Raw genomic sequence first — 27,149 nt, 5'->3', positions numbered from 1 at the left:
AACAGTAACCATTAGAAAGCTTTTTCTTTTTCCACAAATCAAAGCAATTAGGAAATTTATTTTTGCACATGAAAGTCAAAATGTAGACACGAGATGTCACTCAATTTTATTTATAAAACTGTAATATGCTAACAAATTGCATATAAAATGATTTACTTCAAGTAAAATACAGAATACTGCACAACTAGTAAAACTATGTTGTCCATAATAAAAGTATTAAAACATTCCTACCAGTTTCATCTATGGGGAAAAAAAAAGGTACAAGAGCATGATGAAGACCACTGTCAACACTTTAAAAACTGACACAAAGAAGTTGTGTTCACTTCATGTATAAGTCCAGTTACGTCCACTGCAATCTGTATGAGCATCAATATACCATACTCTAATGCAAAGATGAGATGACAAATAAGCAAAAATATATCCATTCCTAGACAGACTGTGACCGATTGGCAATGAGACAACACAACTTCAGTCAAACTGTATTGGCATGCAATTCTCTTATAACAATACCTTCCATCATCAGTAAGTGTAATTGGCTTTTACAATCAATTTTGCAATTTACAAGACTAACACAGAAGAATACATTCATATAAAAAGAAATAAAAAACACAACACAATGGTAATTACAGTGAGTGTCCTTAATTACAACATGCAACGAATCAGGGAAGAAACATATTTGGAAGTTAACTCAGTATTTCCTATACATACATACATGTATGTATGTATGTATATTTGAGAACTAGGCAAAGTCATAGACCCAACCATGCCCAATCTTGTTTTGACGTTTGACTGTGAACAAAACACTTGTTTCAAAATGCTAGGCACATACTATGCAGTGAGACATTTGCAGGTATGGTTTATTTTATCATTCATACTCCTAAGGAGTATCTACACTGGTTCAGTGTGATTGATACTGAACTTTATTAGGTGCTTAACTTTAATAGGAGTGTGTGGACAACTATGTGCAAATACATGCACACACACATCTCTACAGTTCCATTTTAGTGTACTTCACAGATAAAGCCAACCCTAATGCTCTTCCATGGGTAAGGTGATTATAAGCTATCCCATAAATTGCTCTTCTTCACCCCTGTGACATTTCAAATGAAGCACCACAAGGTCAAAAAGCAGGGCTCTTGGAGCCAGTTCAGATCTTACCCATGCTGAACATTTTGTACATCCCCCTCTACCACTTAATGTTATTTATCTGGACAGAAGGCCCAGACCAAGAAAGGGGGAAGACTGTGACATTCAATTTTCTGTACCCATTGGTGCCCATTTTTCTTAGTATAAGAGGGGCAGGATTCCAGGATGGGAACATCACCTTCAGCCAGAGTTAAATCTCTGAGGGCCTTGCCATGGAGCAAGAGATGGATCTGCAAATCCCAAATGCTGCCCCAGAAGATGCTGATGTATATCACTGATCAGAGGAAATGTAGCAATTATCAGCTGAGAACTGTATCCACTGGGGAGAAAAAAGGGGTAATTTTGTCACCAACCCCACTTCACGTATTACTATTCACTTCTCTATTTGTTCATGTCAAGCTTAGGAACTAGCTTTAATATTGTATTTTCTCCACACAAATGTTGTGAGAGTAATTTATCTGCAGCAACACATGAAAAAGTTGTATCAACACTGAAAATTAAGATGGATTATAAAGCAAGATACATGAAAAGGAGTCTGGAGGAAACACATTGTTTTCAATCATATTGCACTAGATTTGAAAAATCCACTACTACTTATTTCAGTCATATATCTCCACATCAACCAGATACTTTGCTCTCCCTGCGAGTGGTCACATCCAGACAAGAAAACAGACATTTAGGAATTTAATGTTGACATATCCCCAGTTAAGGAAGATGAAAATACTGAAGGATATTATGTGCATATTCTAATTATACTTTGTATAAATAAGTCTGAAGACTATGATGCTTGTAAACAACAGGAGTTGGCATTAAACTGCTGAGAGAACTTAACAACAGGTGTTCCTAGACAGGTAACATACACAGGCTTAAGACAATCTCACAGAATTAGGCAAGCTGCCTTGACAGTGGGTCTGAAGAATTGAAGATATTCAGTGTAGCTTGGCCTCACGCATGCCCCAAAATGAACCTGCACAGATCCTCACTGCAGCTTCCACAGCAGAAAGGGTTTGTAATCGGGGCACTGCAATGTTGCACAAAGCTCCTTTTAACAAAGATCTTTATGAGCTTAATTTCTGCATTGTGGAAAGAAAAGAGCATTTAAAAGGTGCGATGGCATTAAAACTTCATCACTGTCAACTCCAACAAAAGCAGTCCCACTCTAAATATTCAGAAAACCATGACTATTATAATATAAGTAAACATGGGAGTGAACAAGATGCATTTGTTGCTCAAGTGATGTTGGGAAGAATGGATAATGTGGTCAGTTTGGACCTATTCAAGCCCACCCACTATTTGTTGAATTGTGCTTAGTGTCCTGACCATGAAACAGGCAGGACTTTCAGGGAAATGGACCTCAAATATTCCCATTCACAGAAACTCTCTTCAGCTGTCTTTGGTAAGTGTGACCAGTGAAGATATGGGACTCAGTTTCAGGATAACACAGTAGTTAATGAAGCTCCTGTAGTTTCAGCAGCTTATGATATAATCATTGCACAAAGCAGGTAGGAAAAGAAGAGATAGCATGAACATCATGAAAACGGGGCAGTTCACACCAGTTTTGTCAAGCTGCAGTTTTGCCAGGCAGACACTAGATGGTAGGCTATTAAAGCATTCCACGTTTAAACCAAGAGATATGTAAAGCTTTTAAGTTTTATAATGGACAGGCAAACTGCACATATATCCTTCTCTATATAAATACACATTTATGATGAATCACAATCCCGTGCATGGATCAGTTCATTCGCATGCTACTATTTACATTTCAAATATTATTTACACACCAGATGGAATCTAGCAAAAGCCAAGTCCCAAGTCTTCATTTCACAACAAATATAATAGCAACTCACTGGAAAAGTAAGTAGGAATCAGCTCAGAGAAGAGAAGGACCAAAGCTTTAAAAAAAAAAAGGGGGGGGGGGAGGTTCAGACTGCAAAGGACAGAAAAAGCTAGGATGCCTAGACCAGGATGTGTCATTCAGTACAGAGAATTCAGCACATCTAGATCCTGCAATTATTTCTTCTTGCATTTTTGAAGCAAAACTATTCTGACCTTGAGGGTTTTTTTGTTTTGGCAAAAAAAGGAAAAAAAATCTAGAGAGAGTGAGAGGAGTAAAGAAGGGCCATGAAAAATCATACGGAAGATGCAAACTTTTAAGATCAAACCTGATGCATTGCAAAAGCTGCAGTACTGACAGCAGATCCAGGTGTATCATGTGCAAGATAAGCACTGGGGATGTCTGGACATTAAACATGCATGGTTTTGCTCATTTAGGCTCCAAATGCCTCTCCTGCCCCTTTCCACCCACAGGTACCTAAAATCTCTGTCCTCATCTGATTCATCAACTACTTTTTGAAACAAGAAAGGGGAGATAAAAACAAACAAAGGGGAAACAATTGTTTGGGAAGTAAATTAATCGGCCTGGCTCCAACATTCAAAATTTCACTCTCTCCTTCTCCCATCAATTTACCATTTTGCAGCTCGTATTGGCAGAAATGAATTTGTCCATGTAGAAATGGAAAGGAATTCACATGGGAAACTTTAAAGTCTTACTGTATTTACATACTCCATCCCAGCACTCAGAAACTGCCCATTAAAATCAGTAATTGGCTGGCAGTTGCCAATGTTTTTTAACCTGACATAATTTGTAAAATTTCCGATTCGGGACATCCCAGTGTTTCAGTTGGGGGTCTGTTGATTCATGGACTTTCTTAGTAGTCTACATTTCGACAGCTGGCAACACATGTTTGAATGGGCATTAGCTGAAAGAGAACAAGTGGGAAACATTTCTAAATTTGGGGGGCAAATGTAGGCCCAGTGGAACCTATGAGATGTGAACATCATATATACAAGCTATTAAAAGGCGCTATAACAACTGCAAGAAAATACAACTGAAAGAATCTTAAATTGTTCAGCTATTTGCAACAATCATAAGGGCCAGAAGAAAAAGAATAGTTTCATTTTTTACTCAAAAATATTTTTCAGTTTCCTGCAGGACCCAGCAAAACACACATATTGCTCATGCAAAAGACACTACGGACAGTTTCAAGACAAAAGCTAACATTGTTTTATCTGTTTGGGATATAACTTTTTTTCTAGGATCAACAAGACAGCTCTTGGGACCAAAAATGACATTATAATACCAGTGCCCTATTACCTACTAGTTACAAATGCCAGGAGAAATCATTCTTTGCAATGGGAGAAAAACTAACCATGGGTAAGGAGTAACAACAGTACAGAGGTCCATCATAGCAAAGTTGTGGATACTCAAACATGGAAGGTCATCTTCTAAAACATAAAGCAGCTGAAAAAGAAAAGGGAATGCTTCTTTTAATTTCACACATTCTGTTGACATCTTGCATGTTCGGTGTTAAATATGAAATACCATATCTCTGGGCTCTTCAGACCCTGAAGCAACATGAAGTCATAACATTTTCCTACCCACATTGTTATAATATTCTGCCACCTCAAGGCTAAAAACTGCGATCCTGTCACCTCAGCAATTTCCCAAACAAAGCTACATTGGGCTAATGAAAGGAACAAGGCTCACCAAGCTATGCTGTTCATGAGAATAGTTTGCAATTACTATATATGCAGGTGGCTTTCTGTAACACATCTCCAAAAGCATGAACAGTTCCCAAAAGGGTCTTTTAAGAACAAGGTAAGTGTATCTGGAATGCTTAATTCGTTGAATAGTAATAGAAAATGGCAGCCTTTAGAGGAGGCATTTAACTCACACTGTCAACTGTTTACTAAATGAAAGATGGCTTGCACAATGATGTAGTTAAGCTTGAATTTGCATCAGTTTTCTTCTCAAATTAGGTTTTCTAGACAGCTATGCAGTAATATCTGGGTTTTAGAAATATGTTCTACTCTATCACACTGTCCCTGCTACAGACTGGTAAGACACTACCTGAATTCTCCCACAAACCCAGTAAGATTAGACAAAACTCCAGCCCCTAGAAAAGAAAAGCTAAATGCAGTTCTTCCACAGAAGGCACCATCAGCTTTGCATTTCCACTGCTACCTAATTCAGATATGAACACCCAGTAACCAAATCTGAGACATTCACTAGAATCAACACCAGCCATTCTCAGTGAAATACAGTATCTTGGTCAAAGAAAAAGAGAAGGAGGGAACAGGGAGAGTTACTAGAGTGACTATTGTGGGGTTATGTACTGCACCTCTTTCCAAATTCTACTGTTTTCACCTCTCAAAATCAAATGATTATTTAACACATCTCAAAAAGTTTTTAAAAAGAAGTGTTACTATTTCAAACCAGAGAGTAAGAGATAGAAAAAGAAAGAAATAAATGGTACATTCTAGCTGCAAAATAAAGAGATGCAAATTGTCATCACTGGATCCACTTTTGCACTAATAAATAAACATGTTGTAATTGGAAGCTTCTGCAGAACAGATATCCAAAACAAATCACACTGAACAGATTCCAAAGGCTTATAGCCACCACATGCAGAAATTGGGGGAAAACAGAACATCCACTCAGAAAGGTTTCAGTGGAGCATCTTATATATTTGTCCAGCAATGCAAAATGCTTGCTTAATGTCCATGAAGTTCAGAATATTCTGGGTTTGGATTTTTGGAGATTCAGCTCACTTCTCATTCTTAAGCCTCACTATTAACTCCTTTTCTCACATCATATATCACCAACTGTTGTAATTTGTAAAAAGCAGTAACACCTGGATGTTTCCCTTAAACATTCCGATGAAGATCTCAAAATTTTTACCTCTACCCCCCTTTGGAAATAAGGTTACAAGAGGATGAGAAAGAATTAAAGATGCTGTTCCCCAACAGAGGGCATTACAGAGCAGATCTTGAATCTCTTGTGGTAGACTGATCATTTCTTACTGGTAAGCAAAGAGGCCAAGATGCACAAAGTGGTTTTCTTTTGGTGGGTTTTCTTCCAGAAGGAATGGTGGTCTCTTTGTCTGTTAAAAACACACTCATTCACACCACTCCTTTGGTGTGCACTAGCGAGAGAGAAGAAATGGCCTCACACTGGCAGCTTCTGACAAGCTCCTGTCACAGAGAATAAAAAACATGCCCTGCTAAACTACATCCTGACTGTGCCCCCCATACAGGTGCTTTACCACAAAAATAAAGAAGAAAGGGGAATATACCACTTTACTTGGTCATGAATACAGTAGAGATACATGGCTCAAAACATTTCAAACGGGGGCTATTTTCAAAAGCTCTCATCAGCAAGCATGAGGCTGAAGCCATTTCCTCTGAAATAAACAAGGGTCCCATGCAGTTCCAGCTATTTGAGAACTTGAGATTTCCCTGTTACCCTTTTCCATAATAGCAGGGTGTCCACAGGACACAATGGAGTTTTCCAAGAGTTGAGGTTGAATTGTCCAGTGTCTTGTGCCACTTGTGGTCAGCAAGTTTACCAGCTGGCTCGGACAGCTTCGATGTCGCTAACTAGGTTCTGAGCCAAGCATATACCAAATATCTGGAAGAAAATAAGATGGAATTGGGCTTCAGATGAAGATACCTGGTTGAACCAAAATAAGTGCTCAAGATATGTAACTTTAGTTGCCTATACAATGGTGAGACATTTACACACTGGAGCAGGCTTATTAAAACAGACAAGACTGTCTTAAGGTCAAGGATGGTGGATTACAGGCATAGGATTTGGAACAACAGTTATCCTCTGGAGACTAGAGAGACGTATATAGAGCTGCAGTTGGAAGAGTCACCATGAAAATCTCCAATGCAGATACAGGTGGCCTTTTACATCCCGGCCAAAGAAAGGAAATTGGAAGTTCCATAGCATGCCTTTCTCAAATATCCTGAACACTCTGGATCCAGTGGTATTCTCATTGCCACTGGCCATAAGGTCTAGAACAGGAAGCAAATTAGAAACCCCCTTCATCAGATACTTAGTGAGTCCTTCCTGAATCTTCATTCATGAAGAAAAGCCAGAGAGAGAGAGTTATGCTCTAGAAAGGCAACTTCATTATGCTTGACATGGCAGAAGAGAGAAAGTAGCACCTTGTATTTTGTACAAAAACCATTACAATTATCATACATTTGCCATGCAAACCTACTGGATGAAAAACAAATTAAAACATAGCAAAATGTCTTTCGATAGGACGTGTTGCCCACAATCTTGTTAATGACATATAAGTTTGGCATATACATGTATATGTTGCTTTCTGGATGCAGCACAAGGTGCTGTCCTATAGCTGTTTGCTCAATGTCCCAAATTACTATCCCTGCCACAGCTGTCAAACCCTAAGAAGGGATGCTGCTGCTTACCAATGGTGAGGAGACAAATGGAGAGGCAATTCTATTGATGTACATCAAAGGAGAAGGGATAAAAGAATAAACTCTGTCTGAAACCACACTCCATTTCCTCGCCCCTCTAAGGCAATACAAGCCCATTTGTCAATGTCTGATCTGCCCCCTCTCACTCTCCTCTCCTCACTGGTAAGCAGCAGTGAGCTATGGGGGTTAGGAGAATTTTGGATGGGGCTAGGGGATAGCCCCATGTGCACCATCCAAAAGAGATATATGTGGAGGGTGAACAATGAATAGAGAAATAAAGCATTATGCTCTGCCTGCTTGATACAGGATCTCAACCATTATTTTATATCATGGGTTTTATACACAGAGACCCACTTTTTCTCCTAGGATTTGTTTGCTATCTGCAGACTTTTAAGAGACCAACATGGCCTACCTGCAACAATGCAATTCCAATGAATATGCCAGCCACTATAGTGAGATTGTCTTGAAGCCATTTCTCAAACTGAGGGACACAGCCTTTTGTATAAATAACAATCTGCTGGTCAACTTCCTGGAAGGAATGACAAAGATAAAAATCACTTAACATTCTCTTTGGCTTTCACTTCCTTTCTCCTCCCCTCCTGCGGAAGTTCCCCAAGGAGAAGCACTTGAAGACTTACAGGTTTCTGCCTGGCATCGTAGCCACACTGAGTATTAATGACATCTTCCTAGAAACAAAAACAAAAATATGTGCCAATAAATTCAACTTTTCGTTATGCCAGATTTCCACAGGATACAGAGCTATTATTTCAGTTCATTCCTAACACCATGTTTTCTGATCAGAATGCTCCCCCAACTTCATCCCTATTAATCATCTTTCTCACTCCAGCTCGTCCCAGCTGCAATGCCTCTGGATTTATTCACTGGTTATCCCTCTGTACCCAGTCCCCTGCATGTATAGATCTTCAAGGTTAGGGTAGAACCTTAGCATATGCTAGACATCTACAGAGGGAATATCTGAAATATGCTACCATTCAATTAATGGGGACTAAGCTTTGGAAACCATTTTTTTGAACTATAGCTCCCAAAATTCAGCATGACCAATAAATAAAGTCAATTTATAGGCTCTGTATCTCATATAGAGACCAAAGCAGATCTCTCACAAAGTCTCTAAAAGTGGGTTTTTTTCCTGACTTGCAGCTGAAGCCATAATCCTAATACGGGTTGCATCTCTTATCAATTTTGGGATATTTTGATTTTTGAAGTATTTGCGAGGCTGCAGAGAGATATGATTCTGGCGAGAGACACAGGTGGAGATGCAAGGATCTGTGAAATGGTGGGAGGCATGGATTTGTGCAAAGCACTATGCTTGGATTGCCACCATTTCACAGACCTTGCATCTCTCTCCAGCCTCACAAATACAGTATGTACTATGTTACTTTATTTTCCAAAAATCCAAAATATTTCAAAATCTGGGGGGTAAATCCCAACTCTGAAACATTTCTGGTCCCAAGCATTTCAGATAAGGGATACTTAAGCTGTATAATCATGTCTTCTGGTGATAACATGTATCTCACAAGCAGCACAATACAAGCAGGTCAAGTTACCTAGTTGTGTAACACAGCCCCTCACTACATTCATGTCTTTGTCTCACTGTAAAAGTATTCATCTGCTAGAATTGAGGAATCTGATTTGAAAACCTCATGTCTTACTACAGATACTTGCAAGCAGGCTCAGAGGCCCACAGGAGATACCCAGAAAAGGTGAAAGGTACACTGAGAGACAGAGGATACTGAATAGGCAATAGTAAGTTTTTGTTTATGCTCTGAACATGCTGTAAGAAAGGGATACAATTTAAGAGTGCATGCAGACACAGAGCTCTTTTATAAGCACTGGCCTCCACCTCTGTTGCAGATAGCAGCCTTTTCAGAAGGGAACAATAGCCTTGCCAGGCTTCATCACCAACTTACAGCAGGATCTTTAGTGCAGCAAGAAAAGGGCACCCCACAGCGCTCCCGACTGGCATTGGAATCCGTGCAGTTGAAATAGATGTTGAGGTTCCAGTCATCTGCTCCAAAGGCTCCACAGCATTGCCACTAGAGCAGGGAGGGGGGGCCACATCAAGAATGATTTCATGAGGATATTTCACTTTTACTTTTTCATTACAAAAAGAAAAAAGGACCACAACCTTCTTGTTTGCTTGTCTGTTGATATAAAGGACTATTATTTCTAAGTTCTTATAGCAAAGGTGTTGGTACTTTTTGGTAAAGGACTATTAGGTTTTGAAACATGGGCCAAAAGAGCCCAACAGATCTGAAAACTACCACTACAGATAAACATGATTTCAACGTATACACACAGAAGTTATTTGGGTGTTTGTCCTCACATACAATCAGTTTGAACCATTGAAAATTAAGATGTAAAAGAGACTTCTAAAGAAATGCCATATGTTGCAGTGCTCCAGATGGATTGGGCGATTTTTCTCACACAATTTTCAGAGATACGTGGCAGCATAAGTTGTAATAAACCAATCATATAGCAATCTGTCACATAAAACAACTAGCCAGAGAAAGTCAGCAATGGAAGAGCAAGGTATTTAATGCAATCCACCCATGATGACTTCGTATGCAGGCTAAAATCAATACCTGCACTGCCTCTTCCACAAGCTTTAACACTAACACCACCACTTCTGGACCATTCAATAAACAATGAAAAACCAGCCTCTAACTGGCTCCAGAATCCATCTCATTTCATGGGATGCTTGTACTGCATGTTTATATATACTAGCTTAATTTTGACTTGCTTTCCTGACAACTTCCTGTTTCTAACACTCGCTTTGGATAGAACTTGTGAACGCAAACATAATCAAAACCTTCCCATTTTTGTCCCCATTGAGAAAATTGGGATTATCATTGATTTACTTGAAATACGTATAGCCAGGAAAATAACTGGTTGCCATAAAACCTAGCAATAGACAAAAGTTTTCCTAATAAATGTAGTTAACAGCTACATTACAAAGACTGCAATTATAATTATGCTATAAATGTTTTTGTTGCTTTTAGAAATGAAAAGGCGAGAAAAAGAAATAAAAAATGAAGTAGGGAGGAGTTGCCTTCTAAAGGGGTCTAAAACAAGCAGAATCATCACTTACATATTCTTGTGTAAAGTCAATGAGGTTTTGCAAATCAATGTCATCTCTGTATGCTCGGATATTGTTGTTGATAAAGAAATACAGCTGGTCTTTGATCCAGTCTTTGAAAACAAATGCCAGAACACCAGCTGTGAGTTCCAGGAAGAAGATAATTCCAAGGAATACAGAGAACTGTAAAGAAGGAGAATTTTTTTACATTGAAACACAACTCATAAAACCCAAATGCAGCACTTGACCTGGGGATGCCTCTTGAATAAAGAAATGGCTACAGCAACTGTGCAAGCTACTTACAAACTTGAGAAGGAAGGTGTTCTCCCGCAGAGCTCCAATGCATCCTGCAAACCCCAAAATGAACATCACTCCTCCAACCACAAGGAAAAGCCACACTGGATCAAAGCCTCCCAAGTCAGTGATGGAAGAGATGTTGGACAACACTCCCTGGATGCGGGGAGAGAAAAATGCAACACATAACAAACATATCTAGCTGTACCTCTGCTATTCCTTTTGACACTGAGCAAAACCAAATCAGACATTCTGCATTTATGTCCAACAGAGATTGATGTGGTTTTGTTTAAAAGTGATGTTTCCTGACAGTTATTTGTCTGTTGGAAAAAAATACCACCATTCTAATGGAATCAGGCACGCACAACCATATCTTTTTTGTGACTAAGACCAGGTAGAATGTTTGTAAAACTTGTAGTTTAATGGGCAAGCTTGTAGTTTAACAGGCAAACATCTACACACCACCAGAAGCAGTATTCTCCCTTATTCTGAACTATACTGAACACAGCAGAATCAGGAGTGCCTGGAGCACACCTCTACATAAACTTTTTATTTAGAAGAGCCTAATAAGTTATGATATACTTCCAGCCAGTGGCTGCTGGTGGCTTCCATTTCATTGGAACAGTGAATCCATTCTGGCTGTTAGTACAAATTTTCAAGGAGGTCACTGAGGTGTTGGATCTGTCTTGAAGATAGGCTGAAGATCATGGATTAATGGTGGATTTGGTCTTAGACTTACACTATTTTTCACAATTGGTGAAAGTTCTAGGACTTAATCCAATACTATGTTTGCAGTAGTACCAGATCTTCTCTCCCTCCCCCAGCATTCCCCAGCACTGACAACCTCCAGTTTGGAGATGTTCTGACCCTCTACAACAGGATACAAGGAGGAAGGTGCCACAGGAGGGACAACAAACAATTGGATTCAGAAGCAAGTCATTAGATTCTGGCCTTACTGTTTTAAGAGTATGGCCTTTAACACTGGCAACAAAAAAAATGGTGCAACAGATTAAAGTGTTTTTTGTGGATTTTTCGGGCTATGTGGCCATGTTCCAGAAAAGTTTCATTTTGACGTTTCGCCAGCATCTGTGGCTGGCATTGCCAGCCACAGATGCTGGCAAAACGTCAAAAAGAAACTTTCCTGGAACATGGCCACATAGCCTGAAAAACCCACAAAAAACTATGTATGCCGGCCATGAAAGCCTTCGACTTTAGATTAAAGTGTCTTAACAGACCATTAACTAACTATATCTGTCCCTTAATAGTGATGGACTCTTTTAGCATGATGTGGTATAACCTGATTCTTTTTTCCAGAAGCAATAGCAATCCAATTAAACAACCTCCAGGAACTTGTATGGAGAACACAGCAACAAAGTCACCACAACCCCCCCCACACACACACACACACATCCATTCTACTGACATAAATAGAACTTGAGTAGTGCTTGTTATCCTGTCTCATCCAGCCTTCTTATTTTCACAAAAGGGGAGAGCAGATAAGTCAGGCACTCCTAGCATGTTAAAAAAACAACAACCTACAGATTTATAATTTGGGCTTTCAAAATAGAAGGCAGAACAAAAATAAGGCAAACTCTCAATGCATTTTGGAAGAAGCCTGCAAGTGATCTCACTAAAAGGTTCAAAATGTTTTTGTCTAGTTATGCAAGGCTTACCTTACCTGGCTTTTTTAATTCACATGTACATATTGTTAGCTTTGAATAAAATGTGCAGTACAATATGTTGAACTGCTCTTGTTTGCTGTAGTATAGGGACCTATCCCTATTTTTTCCATGTTATTTCTGCCTCTGGTACCACATGTTCAGTTAAAGTAATGTCCAGGAACACATCTACTTCACTGAGGTATATCTGTACAGCTGTTGTGCTTGACATTTATGTCTTTTATGGGATTTCAGTTTGAACCATCTTTACTGTGGGACATCTCTCACAGTATTGTCGTTTTCTTTTGAAAGCAATAGCGACTAGCAAGCTGTATGTGTATACACCCATGCTACACACCCACGGTATGAACAAAATATGATTACACACACAAACAATACAAATACAAATGTTCTTTTAGGTAAAGAATGCAACTTCTTTCCAAAATGTTATTTGCATTACATTGCATGCAGAACTACAATGTTTGCATTAAATTGTTTGGTGAGTGGGTGGAATACTCTACAGAGTTATGCATCCAACATCCTCTCTCTTCTGCTTCTCACACTGGCTTTGGCCCAGAGATCTATAATAGAGGAGTTTCCTGGCTGATCTCCAGCTCAGCTGCCTGCCCTGTGCCTTTCCTTGCATAATGCACTGTAATCAAACAAAACTCCAGGAGAGCTCTTTCCCCTTCACATTGACACATCAGTCTCACTCAACATTATTTGATAACAGAGATTTTTTTTGTGGGGGGGGGGGGAGAGCTGAGAAGTGAACATGAAACAAAATAAATTCACTTAATGCTTTTTATTTACACGTCAGCCTTCTCCTTTCAAATCACTTTGATGTGGGGACATCTGACCACTGAGAGAGCTTATCACATAATCTTACCTCAATTTAAGAAGCCACAACAAAAACCAAAGTCCTATACTAAAGGAAAGTGGGAAGAGCAACTGGGAACACAATGCATTAACCACTGTGGGTCAACAAAGGGGAGAAGGATCAGGGAGGAGAGAGAAATATCCTAAGTGGGTTTGACAAAGGGAATAGGATTCAATCATTCCAGGTTAAAATCAAACTAGATCAAAAACCAACATTAACCAATTACCTCGACATCCCTGAAGTTAGAATTTAGTATCAAATAAATGCACTCATTGGGATCACTGCCTTTTCCTTATTCAGGTAATAAAAAAAGTCTCACAACATCCCATCAAGCAAGTCAAAAGGACTACCACCCATTTAAATAGTCACAGTCCATGTTATATGTTTATGGTTTACACCAACTCTCCTATCAGAGATAGTTAGGACTACACACCTTTTGTTTTCTCTCTCTCAAGGAGAGAAGAGGAGGTACAGTATATATGTCATACTTCCCTTGCTGTTGTTGTTAATTGCCATCAAGTAAACTGATTTAAGTGGCCCTATGAATGAGAGCCACTTTGTTATCAACAGCCCTGCTGAACGCTTGCAAAGTCAGGGCCTATAGCTTGCTTTCTTGAGTCTTGTTAACTGCCATCAAGTCATCTTTGACTTCTGAAGAACCTATGAATGAGACCTGCAAGTCATCCTATCATCAACAGCCCTGCTCAGTTCTTGCAGACTCGGGGCCATGGCTTTACTGAGTCTATCCATCCATAATCCCACCTTCCTTTTTTCCTACTGCATTCTACCTTTGTTGTTGGTTGCTGTTAACTGCCCTTGAGTTCAGCCCCAATTCATGGAGACCCTGTGGATGAGATATCACCAAGTCCCCTATCCTCCACTCTTCAGCTTAGGTCCTGTAAATTCAGTCCCATAACCTCCCTGATTGAGTCTATCCACCTGGCATGCAGTCTTCCTCTCTTTCTCCTGTCTTCCACCTTTCATAGCATTATTGTCTTTTCTAGTGAGTCATACGTTCTCATGATGTGGCCAAAGAATTACAGCCTCAGTTTTGTCAGCTTCCAGGAGAGTTCAGGCTTGGTCTGTTTAGTAACCCATTTGTTTGTCTTTTTGGCTGTCAATAGTATCCTCAGCATTCTTCTCCAGCACCACATCTCAAATGAGTTAATTTTCTTCTTATCTGCGTTTCCCATTGTCTCTGTACACGGTAATGGGGAATGTAATGGCTTGGACAATTCTAATTGCTCAGTTGTATATCTTTACACTTTACTATCTTGGCTAGTTTTTTCATGGTTGTCCTCCCCGCCTCTAATCTTCTTCTGATTTCTTGATAATCTCCATTCTGATCAATGTTTGATCCAAGGTACAGAAAATCTTTATTTCAATTTCCTCACTATCTAAGTTGAATTTATGCAGATCCTCTGTGATCATTATGTTTGTTTTCTTTATGTTCAGCAATAAGCCTGCCGTTCCACTTTGACCTTCCTTAGTAATTGTTCCAAGTCTATGATGTTTTCCGCTAATAGTATGGTATTAGCCAGGTTATTTAGACTGTTGATGTTCCTTTCACACTTCACTCCTCCTTCTGAGTCTAAACCTGCTGTTTGTCTGAGATTTTCTGCCTAGACGGTGAACAAGTAGGGTGATAGAATGCAACCTTACCTGACCCCTTTGCCAATTGGAAACCTTTCTGTTTCTCCATATTCTGTTCTAACAGTAGCCTGTTGTCCTAAGTACAGATTTCTCATGAAGATTTCTCAAATGTAGTAGCACTCCCATGTCTTTAAGAGGGTTCTATAGCTTTTTGTGATCTATGCAGTCAAAGTATTTGCTATAGTCTATAAAGTACATGCTGATTTTCTTCTGGAATTCCTTGGTGCATTCCATTAGCCATCACATGACTGCAATGTGGTCCCTACTGCCCCTTCCTTTTCTGAACATTGCTTACACCTCTTGGATTTCTGTCTCCATATGTGGATGGTGTCTATGCTGTCTTTTGTACCTCCATTTTTGCAGATTAGGGTGTGTATTGGTTATCTCCACACTGTTGTCCACCGTTTTGTTTTTTCAGTTCTGTTGGCTTATTTTAGTTATCATTAGAGTTGATTCTGTCTAGTGATTGTATCAATTCTTTTGGAATATCATCTGGTCCTGGTGATTTATTCTTCCCAATATCTCTTACTGCAGCATCCACCTTGCTCTCTAGGATTTGGGGTTCATCTTGGTATGGTTCTTCGCTGCATGTGTTGTTGATTTCTTTTTTCTTTTCTATAGCTCTTCCATGCACTGCTTTCATAGTCTTTTTATTTCTATCTGATCTTATAGTATTTTCTTCTTCTGATCAGAGAGCATCCTTGTCCTTGGTTTGAACTTTTCTTTGAGTTCCAGGATCTTGAGGAAGAGGTCTCTCATTCTTCTTTTTTTGCTGTCGTCTTCTATTTTTCTGCATTGTTTATTATAGTAGTTTTCTTTATCCTTGTGCACTAGTCATTGAAAAATTGCATTCATGATTCTGGTTTTGGTCGCATCTCCCTTTCCTTTTGCTTCTATTCTTTTCTTTACTGCTTGAAGTGTTTCCTGTGTTATCTATTGTTTCTTCTCTTTCTTTTTGTGTCTTTCTGCATTTTTCTTTGACTATGTCCTTCGCTTCTGACCATAGTTCATAGCTACTCTGTAGCTCTTAGCAGAAATACCAACCACATTAACTGAATCCTGTCCTTGCCTGGACTAACTGAACTGAACTGACTGAAATCTTTATCTGATCTTAACTGAAAACACCTTGCCTGAATCTCCTCAGACACCCAAACTCCAGCTTTTATACACTCTAATTCCCCTGCATCTCCATCTACTGCTTCCAATTATATTGTCTATATGATTTTTGTATTGACCATCTGGTGATGTCCATGTGTATAGTTTCCTCTCTGGTTGTATGAAGAAAGTATTTGTAATGAATAAGCTGTTGGCCTCACTGCATTCTATCAGTTACTCTCCTGCTTTATTTCTTGTACCTAGTCTGAAATCGTCCTACTGTTTTTTATTCTTCTTTGCTACCAATTTTAGTATTCCTGTTACCTATAATTAGCTTGCAATCCTGTGTTGGTGTGTTGACAATTTCCTCCTGGACTTCATAGAGTCTTCTTCCTCTGCAGTTCTCACATATATTTGGATTATGGTGATATTCACAGGTTTTCCCTGAAGCCTTTTGACGTGATTTAGTCTGATGTTGAATCGTACCCTTTAACTGCTTTAGCTACAATGCTTCAGACAATATTTGCATTGCTGAACAAGTCTGCTGCTTGACTTCCCATCATTTGAGTTCTTCCATGCTCTTGACTGGCTCTATTCCACCTTACTCTCCTTCTGCCATAACAAGCATGATATGGCCAAAGTGTGACAGTCTCAGTTTAGTCATCTTGGGTTCTAGAGAGAGTTGAGGCTAGATTTGCTCCAAGACTCATTTATGTCTTTTTAGCAGTCCACGGTATTTATAGAACTTCTTTCTAGCACCACCACCACCTTTCAAATGGGTTTTCTTCCTATCAGCTTTCTTCACTGTCCAGCTTTCACAATCATACATAGAAACTGGAAATAAAATGGTATAAACCACCCTTTTAGTATTTAGTGATATATGTATAGTATGCTTCCCTACTAACCCCAAATAATTACAATGTCAACTCTTTGGCTGTACCTTGAAGAGTTGAAGAGTTGTCTCTTCATAAAGACTTGAAGCTCATTATATACAATGGGTACTATTTGTGTTTCTAAATCAGAGCTTGAAAAGGTATGGGCAGTTGGTCTACAATTACCAGAATCCTCCAGCAAGTAGTACATCTGGAAATCCCAATCCAAAAGTAGAACTTTTCCAAACTCTGCAGTTGTTATGGAACATGAACAGCAGAGTAGCACTGCACTCCTGTCCTGCTTGAGAATGTGCTGCCTGAGAATTTCCTGCAGCCATCTTGATTGGAGAATGAAGGAACAAAATACTGGATCAGGTAAATCTTTGGTCTTATCCACCATGGCTCTTATGTTCTTAATTTTTCATGTACAGCCCATCATCATCTTTTGCTGGGTAGGGCAAGAAGATCAACTCTCTGCCTCTGTGTACCTTGTGTGAGAAACTCTAAGGAAACTCTTTAGGTTTTGGTGAACACTTTTACTGAGTCTGAAACTACACTCAACCCTTCTTATACACAGATTTTTAATACACGGATTCAAGCATCCACGGTTTGAAAATATTCAAAAGAAGTATAAATTTCAAATATTAAACTTTGATTTTCCATTTTTTATAAGGGACACCAGTTTGCTATGTCATTATATTTAATGGGACTTGAGCATCCATGGATTTTGTTATCTACGGGAGATCTTGGAAACAAGCCCCATCATATAACAAGGGTTCACTGTAATGCACAAAGGTGCAAACATGAGATTACACATACCAGACAGAGAAGGGAAATAGGACACATTCTTGCTCTTAAAGCATGCCCCTGAGCCTCTGAAGGGTCACAACCATGATGTCAAACCCTCTATTTTGGTGATCAGAAGTGATGGTTACCTTTAATGGTATTCAGCCAGTGAGTCTCGCTATTTCAAGGTGGAAGACCTGCCCAAAATGTTTGACTGGGGGGGGGGTGTCTGGGGGCTTGAATGATCAGTATAGTTACCAAGGGCCACACTGCCCCCCCAAGGTCTACACAATTCCCACCCCTAAAATGTATAGTAATATTGTGAATTACTTCAATAATGTGTCATTATGTGGTCTGTATGTTGTCTAAGGGTGGCTCACAATTTTTGTGCCTTTTCAGTTAGGCTAATAAAAGAAAGTATTGCTTCAATATAGATTCGGCATTTTTCTGATGGCTACCTCTACTTTTCTGCTCAAGCTATATATTTATAAGACTTTTAGAAAGCATTTGGGTTCAGAAAACAAGGAATATAAGAATATCAGTACAGGAACAGAAGATAACCACCACCTGCATTGTTTTGTGGACTCCAATATGCTTGTACTGCAACAGCATTCACCTCCAAAGCATTAACTGAGCTATCTATTCAATTTTCAATTATGCCACTTTTGAGTTGATAGAATGCACCAAAAAGAACTTACAACCAGGTAGTAGTTTAAAAAAACGAATGAATGTCATTAGGAAACAGTTCTTTCACACTGGACAAATATGGATCCAGAAATATGATTCCACTTTAACTGCCACGGCTGCATCCTATGGAATCCTGGGGTGAGCAGTTTGGTGAGGCCCTATCTGAGAATTTTAAATACCTCTTCCTAAACTGCAAATCCCAGGACTCCATAGAGCAATACAATGGCAGAAAGGCCCTTTGGTAAGTCACTGGATTGTTTTGGTTGAAAATTCTAAATACTTCCTGATACTACAAATCCCAGGGCTCCAGAGGATGGAACCATGGCAGTTAAAGTAGAATTATAGTGCTAATAGTGTGATAGTATAGTGTAATCCTAACATATGAGGAATGTATTCCCTACAGGAATTTCAGCATGATCATGTGCCTTAGTGTAAAGAGGACAGTCTGATATTGGAAAGTGTCCTCTATTGACGTTCTGTCCAGTCTGAACAGGGCAACGAAGTTGCCTGTCTGTAGTTAAGCCAACAGCAGAATGAGGAGGAAGTCAGAGAGGTAGATAAGTCCTCCCCACTGAGATGAGACATAGGTGTTTATCAGACGAGCTCTTAAAGAGATACTATTCCAGTGTGACTCCTCTAGCTGCCTCCTGTTGCATGCTGGGATTGGCAGTTTTAAGGAGGGGTATTTGGAATTCTCAGGCAGAGAAGTTCAGCTCCTTAAAACTGCCAATCCCAGCATGCAACAGGAGGCTGCTAGAGGAGTCACACTGGAATAGTAGCTCTTTAAGAGCATAGTGTGATAAACATCATATAGTCATCATTTCTTAAATCTGCACTTTTTGATGCAAATAGGTTGCTATTTGTTTTTGTTTGTTTGTTATTTTATTGAGATTTTATTCTTACATATATCTTAAAGGAAAAGACAATAGTTACAGATGTTCACACTAGAGTATATACAATAAACATAGCATATTCTTTTGTTTCCTTTTGTCTTTATAGTTCTTCCTTTCTTCTTGACTTCTTAACGTCTTGAAGTTTCTGTTAACTTGCTTACTCTGTGTCAGCTGATCTCAAGTGATGTTGAAATCCTCCTATTAACAGCCTTATTTTTAATCCAAAATTAAGCAATTTTCTATTATCTATAGATAAATAAACACAGTAATCAATTCTACTGAAATTATAATTTCATCTCAGAAAGTAATGCATAGTACGAAATACTAGGATCTCCTTCTCCCCCCTCCCCCCCCAAATAGGTGGCTATTTGTGATGAACTTCCTTTTTTCAATCTCTTTCTCTTTTGGTGCTGCACCACAGTTCTCACATCAGGGTAACAATCTTTTCTACCCACCAACTTTACTGCAACTGAATGAAATTTCAGAAGCAGCCTGTAGCCAAAAAAAAAGGGTGGGTGGGTGGGGGTGGGGGACAGCAACAAAGACCAAAATGTTGGTGGTCTTCCGAAGAAAGCCCAAAATATAGTCCTTGTAATGGAGGTTTTCTTTCTGCTGAATAGAAGGTGGAGTTTCCCACGCATCTGTATGACCAGTGAACCCTGACTAATAAATATATGCAGAGCCTGAAAAGAAACACAACTACTATGACATGTTGGTCTTTAATAAGCAGAAGGATTTCCCCCCTTTCTTCTTTGATAGCCACAGTGAAACATTTCAGCCTGTTCCTGAACAACAGGGAGACAGGTCAACAGTAATTATTGAAAGACTCATATTCACTGCTTTTTTCAGCATCTCTTTGCATATTCCCCTTTCAAAGGTGATACATTTTGTCTGAATAGCCAAAACAGGCATGTCACCAGTTAGAGATACTCAATGTTTATTTATTTCTTACAAGTGCTCAAAAGCAATTTTCACAGTTTGCCATCTAGAACCAGGCATTAATCATTTCAAAAAGAAGCCATCACAAGACAGCAAAACTAGAAACCCAGATACAACACATCAAAAAATTAACATGCGTGTGAAAGCATATTTCACAGCAAATAATAATAATAATAATAATAATAATAATAATAATAATAATAATAGAGTCAATTCTGACAGGCCATTATAGTTCTGGTTCCCAACTGTGGGTGCCCAATCTTGCTAGACTACAACTTCCAGAATCCCTAGGCCATTAGCTACACTGGGTAGGGCATCAGGGAGCTGGTCCAACAAAATCTGAAGACCTAAGTTTGGGAAATAAAAGACATCATTACAATAAAGGCCCCCTCCCCTCACTTGACCATTGTGAAGTCATGAGTGAAGTCTGGAAAGGATTTCTGTCAAGTCCTTCAAACTTTGGTCCATGAATAAGAGAGTAGTCCTTCAAGTACCTGAGGTGGAAATTGGTATGGTGGGGCAGTCTGTAATGGCCCGTAATAGCTTACTTTAGGTTGTTGCCAGCACTCTTCAATTTACACTAAAACTGGAATAAAAAAAAAGGGCTTGGCATGACTCCTACTTGTAAACAGATCTCTTTGTGGAAAGGGTTCCAGTTTCCCAATTGACATGGAGACCTTCTGAGGGCAGATATGCTATAACTCATCAAAAAAAAAATCTTCTCTGCAGCAGGTTCCATAAACAGAAGAGACACATCTGGAAGGAAAAGCTGAAGAACTGGTCAGGTGTAATGCAACGTATACAACCCCCATTGCACAACTAAGAGAGAAAGTTGGACATGTCTACACCAATTAGAGCCATGTGCCTCACTACCAGCACAGATAAATACCAATTTTTAGCTGATAGTTTGAGAAACTGCACATCTAGTAAAGGAGGCTTTTTAAAAAAATGTTTTGACAGTGGTGTCTTAACAGAGATAAATACGTGGCAGTCTAATTGATCCAACCTCACTACAAGCTGGAACAAAATTAGTAAGCAGAGGATTATGCCAAAGCAGAGTACGTTCTGGCAGCAATTTTATGCAACCTTAAGGTAGAGATTTCTTTAGTAAATATTAAGTCTTCATTAGCTGGAAGCTGCATATTGCTGATTAATTTCACACAATGAAGGAAAGAAGAGGGGAGGAGGAGTGTGGAAAGATTTCTTCCTGGAGCTCAGAGGAAAGGCTAAAAGAAAAAAGTAACGTAAATCACTGGATAAAGAGACTCACTTGGCTCATTGTGCTTTCTGAGTTCTTCACCTCCATCTTTCTCACCAGCCCCCTTTCAGGTTCACAATTTAGGGTGCTAATTTTGAGTTTCTTTTTAGGCCCGACTGACTGGTTGTCAAACCTGCTTTTAGTTCCCTAATGAGCAAACTCTACTGCTTTCCCTAATGGCTGCAAGGAAAATCTCATTTTAAAAAAACCACCAGTCACTCTTTTTGCATGATTTCACATCATCATAAATTAACTGTACCTGAAGACAAGCCACTGGTTTGGGATAATCTGCAATGGAATGCAACTGAATTGAGTAAATCATTTTATGAGACGGGACCTGGATGGGAAACTGATTTATTTTTATCTTTTGCAAAATTTAAATAAATCCTAGTAAAGATTTATTCACAGTTTGCATACAAAGATACACAATCTTTCTGCAGGTTTCTTTAGCATAGACATGTGTATACTGTAGTTTATAACTGAATTCAGTCCAGCAGAACAGAGTTCTGGGCTGCTTTTTTAAAACCTGAATATCCCATGTTGGTGTTTATAACATGCAACTTAATACTCAAATAAAATAAATGTAAAGAGAAATTTAAATAGTTAAAAAATGACCCCAAAAAACTTGGGTCAGCTTATCTACAGGTCAATGTAAGTACAGTACTTTAACTCTTTGTTTTAGAAAGAACTGTCTCCTCTTGAAAAGCAAGAGTGTAATCTGTCCTGGAAGCACTGACCCCCCCCCCAAAAAAAAACCACATACACACTCTCATCCATTCAGCCTTTAGTGTTAGCACGAAAAGTTATGCCTGCTGGAATTTTGTGAATTCTTTAGTATCATTTTCCTTTGTTTCATCCTTTACATCTCTTGTTACGTGCCCCTAAGTTTTACCCTCGACCTATCAAAAACCATAATTTTAGCCACAAAACCTCATCTTGACTTATACATGAGGTCGACTTATCCAGTATATACGATAATATAAAAATTTGGCAGTAGTTGAGAGATAAATAGATTAAGCATTAGTATTTCTAGGCTTGGGAAATTGGAAGCCAATATAGTTTGTGTAAGTTTTGTTAAGCAGAGTTGTGTTTTGGGGAGTTTAGGTGGGTTTGTTTTTGTTTTTTTAGTTATGTGGAAGGGGGAAATTTAGGGGATGGGGAATTTAGTTGTTAATGTAGTTTAGTTTTAGAATAAGTATAATTTAGGATGGTATGTTGTGTTATTTGTGTAATGTGTTATGTGTGCTACAGAGATGGTTTTTTCCAGGGGATGTATGCTTTATGTCTTAAAAGCTAATAAAATTATTATGCGAAAACTAACTTTGACTTTCTAGAAAGAGAGGGAAAAACATGCTTTCTTGCTAATAAAACTGGGTTGTCCTCACAACCACAACTGATAGAAACCATATATAGATCCATTTCAACTTTTGTTTCTGCCAAAACATTTGTTGCAATTTGGACTTGGATGCAGATTAAAAGTACTTTTATTTTATTTTATTCATTTATATCCTGACTTTTTCTTAATAATGGGACTCAAGGAAGGTTACATCATTAAAAACTATGTAGATTTAAAACTATACAAAAGTATAAACAGAAGTATAAATATAGAAGTTATTTAAAAGACAACTGAATAATTTGTGAAGTTAAAGCCATTTAAAATTCATTAAAAGACTATATACAAACCACAAAAATAGCACAGCACACTATTACAATTCCATCCCTGTCAGTTTCTAAAAGCCAGATGGAGTAAAAATGTTTCACTTGCGAGGAGAAGCTGAGTAAAGAGGGAGTTATCCTAGAATCCCTAGTAGCAAAATAAACAAATCAACAAAACCACAACACCTCTACATTTAAACACCTAAATGACAGGATAGGAAAATGGCAAGAAGCTGTAAGCTTATTTCAGTGTTGAAGAACTTCTGATAGCTTTTTTGGAAAGCTGCTTCAACATATGAGAATTGAATATGGATACTTGTGAATGTATATTTTTCACAGCAGCCGGTAAAATGCCACTCAGTAGTCCTTAGGGTGCAACTTTACTTATTTAATAGTTACACTTTTCTTTGATCTTTTCTTCCATGAGCTCAAGATAATGTACAGGGCTCTTCTTGTCCTCACTTTATCCTGACAATAATGAAATAGGCTTGGCTGAGAGATAGAGAGTGGTCTGAGGTCACCAAGTGAGTTTCATTCATAGCTCAATGGGGACTACAACATTATTTCCCAAGTTCCAATCCAGCACCCCTAGTTATTACTAAACCACACTGGCTTTCCAGTTTGATCACTACACAGTTTGACATATTATACATTTAATGATCCACAGGTCAAGCCTTTAGTAGGATCAAGTTTTCAGTGGCTCTTCATAATCATAATTCAGAACTAGAAAGATCCTATTTACCGCTCCCAAATATAAAGTATGGAATGGCAATCATTTCTTTAAACTTGGGACAACCTTTTCTGATCACCAATATTTCATCATTTCTGTACATCTATTAGCATAATTCATCAAAATACATTTGCAAATAGGAAAGAACAGCTTTATTTTCCCTTGCAGACTGTACAAATACAGCTTAAAACACACATATCCAGAGCTTCTAAAAGTTGTGAAGTCGAGGGCTTTCATGGCCAGCATCCATAGTTTTTTGTGGGTTTTTCTGGCTATGTGGCCATGTTCTAGCAGAGTTTCTTCCTGACATTTCGCCAGCATCTGTGGCTGGCATCTTCAGAGAATGTGTGCCTGGAAAGGACTTGGCTATATAGATTGTGTGACCTAAAAGTTACTCTTTTTTTAACTACAGTTCCCAAAATTGTAGTTGACTAAAAGAGCTATAATTCCCCCCCCCCCCCAAAAAAAAAATTCTAGCTCTGCATAGAATCACTAATACAGGCCTGCTACTCTCAGCTAAATGCACCCAAGTAGCTTTTACATAGTTTTAACCATGCACAGCCAATCAATTAACTGTTTTTAAGTCATCTATGTTCATCCCACAATAGATACGGTGTACCTCTGCAGACTAAAGCAAGATGGGAAGTATGTGGCCCTGCAGATGTTGCTGAATTACAACACACATCGGTCCTAGCAAGCAAGGCTAATGGTCAGGAATGGACTAACAGATCGTTTCTTGACAAACAGAAGGCCGCATGCTTCCCCTCTGCTGGTCAAATTTGACTAGCAGAGGGGAAACATGTGGCCTTCTGTTTATGTCCTGCAACTACTTTTTGTGGCATTACTTTGCAAGACAGTAATACTGCTTTTTAAGCAAGGCAAAATTGGGGGTAAGGAAGGATATAAATGTAATTAATACAATAATTTTCTAAATTCGACTTACTTTTTCATTCCATGCCCACAGTCCAATTCCAAGAAATGCTACGCCCAGGAACTGAAAGAAGGAAGGGGGTGGGGGGAGAAACAGAGGTAAGAACAAAAACAGACCAATATGACTATTTTACATTCTACTGTATTTTGATTAGTTAGCCACATATGAGCATAATAGCAAAGCAATAAAGGAAGGCTGCATGAACTGTACATCTCTCCAAGGCTTCAGATCTGAGGAGCAATGTTTACTCAAACCAGATATATGGGAAAATCCCGACTGAGTCCAAATGTGGATTATAAAGTTGACCCTCCATATCTATAGATTTGTGTGTTGGCAGCATTCCCGGACAGGTTCCTAAATGTGATTCTACAGCAAAAAATAAAAAAATAAAAAAAATAAAAAAAAAACCTACAAAAAATGCTAGGTGTTGGAAATGCCTGGAGTATTTGACAGATTTGGGCCTGAAACAGACGGGAGGCAGCTTCCAACTGCTCCAGGAGCATGGCATTTAGATGAAGTACACTCCTGGAGCTCCTGGAAGCCACCCCAGGGCCACCTAGGGTGGCCCAAAACCAGCCCCAAAAGGAGTGGCTCTTTTCTGCTCCTTGCCATGATCCATTTCAGATTATGGCAGGAGGCGCCCTCAGGGGCCCAGGGTGATCAGGCTGGGAGCAGCTTCTGGCTGCTCTTCACCCCTTGGTCCAAAATCTTACTTTTGTCTTTATTTGGGTCCTCTTAAATAACACAGCAATTTTGGTGGCTTTTTTTAGGTACAGAATGACGGACAGACAGATGAAGACTATAGCTCTCAGTCTAAACCAGTGCTAGTCAAAGTGGTGACTCCTGCATCAGTGACAGTCCCTAAACCACTGGATGCCGGTTCCTAGAGAGTTTCGAGGAAAGAAAGAAACAATTGTACCCAATAGGAACCAATATAGTTCTGGTCCTGATGCGCTGGGGCAGGGGAGAATTGCTGGTCCCCAATAACAGACAGCCTGAGAACACAGGTGTAAACATAAGATGTTGTGAAGCTTTAAGAAATATGTTCTTAATGCATTTTAGACCAACTTTTGGACAAACCTTTAGAGACTTACAACACAAGCAACTACAAGTCAACTGAGAAGCCAGTCTCTTTGAATTGTGTCTTAATCCCAGGTAAAATAAACGGTAGTAATCCAAGATCAATTGAAGAAGAAATGGGGAACTGGTGGTTCGCCAGATGCTGCTGGACTGCAACATCCCTCATTGCTCATTGTTGATAGCGATGGAAAGCTTTAATACATGGCTAGCTGCATTTGGCTAGCTAGTATTAAAAAATAAACAAATTCTGGATGCTGGACTACTTGGAACCTATATATGAATCAGCTTAAATTTAACTCTGCCAAGTTAAGCCAATGTTCTACATATAGTCCACAGATCATGTTTAATCTCCTAACTGTTGTACAGAAATAAGGTAGCATTACTGGGACATATTAAGAAAATCTTTTGGAAATTTAAGCTTTGGGAACCAACAAATTAAGCTCACATTGATAAGATATTCAGGACACCCAGGGAGTGTTGGAATTCAAAAGCTGTGGTTGAGAACACACATCTGCCCTAGTCCCATTCACAGTGGAAAGCTCTGCAATTTATTTAATAATGCAAAGTGTTTTTTGATCACTGAAAGCTACATCTCTAAAAGTGAAGATATCATTTACTCACGCAGTCTTTTCAACCTGCAGCCCCATTTGCATTAGTAGAAATTTATATTGGCTTCTATGCTCCTAACATCAGAACTTCAAATAGTCTCAGTCATCCAATATTATGACAATTTGTTTTGCTGAAAACTTTCAGTTTTCCTCCTTTCAAAGATATTTTCCAATGCCATTTCTATGTATTTACAGAGTTAGTAAAAGTAATGTCTCATTAGAACAAATCCTTTTATAATCATCCTGCTTCTTCAATAAGAATTTAGCCTGAAGTTCATATGCCAAATGTTAGTGGACAGCTTGCACACACCCACATAACAAACATCAAAAGTGCTCTCTTCCATGTAGCTCTCCTCTAACAAGTTAGCCCAGGTAGGATGTTGAATGGTCGCCAAATCACAGGGTTATGAACTTTTCCAGGAGCCTTGCCAAAGGCTCATGTTTCTGTACTGCACTTAAGCTATGTCTTCAAACTCTGAGGTAATGTTTAGTATATATTTCTCTTCATTACTATATCCATTAACAAACTATATTTACACAAATCCAAGGCGAGTACACTGCTTCAGAGATCAGCAGTAGCCAAAAGGGTATGAAAAGG

The 27,149-nt window shown here is 38.9% G+C and overlaps 1 protein-coding gene across 6 annotated transcripts in view; it reads right to left on the bottom strand.

Moving 5' to 3' along the window:
* TSPAN5 (tetraspanin 5) overlaps nucleotides 1-27,149 on the bottom strand; it is a 105,636-nt gene that overhangs the window by 11,719 nt on the left and 66,768 nt on the right. The window contains exons 2-10 of one of the 6 annotated variants that reach the window (XR_006104299.1): nucleotides 24,876-24,926; nucleotides 10,835-10,981; nucleotides 10,544-10,714; nucleotides 9,363-9,488; nucleotides 8,073-8,120; nucleotides 7,847-7,963; nucleotides 6,452-6,616; nucleotides 4,356-4,447; nucleotides 84-3,905 (exon numbers count right to left, since the gene is read on the bottom strand). Coding sequence is in view for 1 of the 6 variants with exons in the window: in XM_042470805.1 (XP_042326739.1) it covers nucleotides 6,551-6,616; nucleotides 7,847-7,963; nucleotides 8,073-8,120; nucleotides 9,363-9,488; nucleotides 10,544-10,714; nucleotides 10,835-10,981; nucleotides 24,876-24,926 (726 nt within the window). In the remaining 5 variants the exon portion in view is untranslated. Of the gene's footprint in view, nucleotides 1-83; nucleotides 6,617-7,846; nucleotides 7,964-8,072; nucleotides 8,121-9,362; nucleotides 9,489-10,543; nucleotides 10,715-10,834; nucleotides 10,982-24,875; nucleotides 24,927-27,149 lie in introns of those variants that run through there. The other 5 variants (XR_006104300.1, XR_006104297.1, XR_006104298.1 and 2 more) reach the window with 5 other exon arrangements.

This window comes from Sceloporus undulatus, chromosome 5 (genome assembly GCF_019175285.1).
Source record: "Sceloporus undulatus isolate JIND9_A2432 ecotype Alabama chromosome 5, SceUnd_v1.1, whole genome shotgun sequence".
Taxonomy (NCBI): domain Eukaryota; kingdom Metazoa; phylum Chordata; class Lepidosauria; order Squamata; family Phrynosomatidae; genus Sceloporus; species Sceloporus undulatus.
This window is presented reverse-complemented; position numbering and strand designations above follow the sequence as displayed.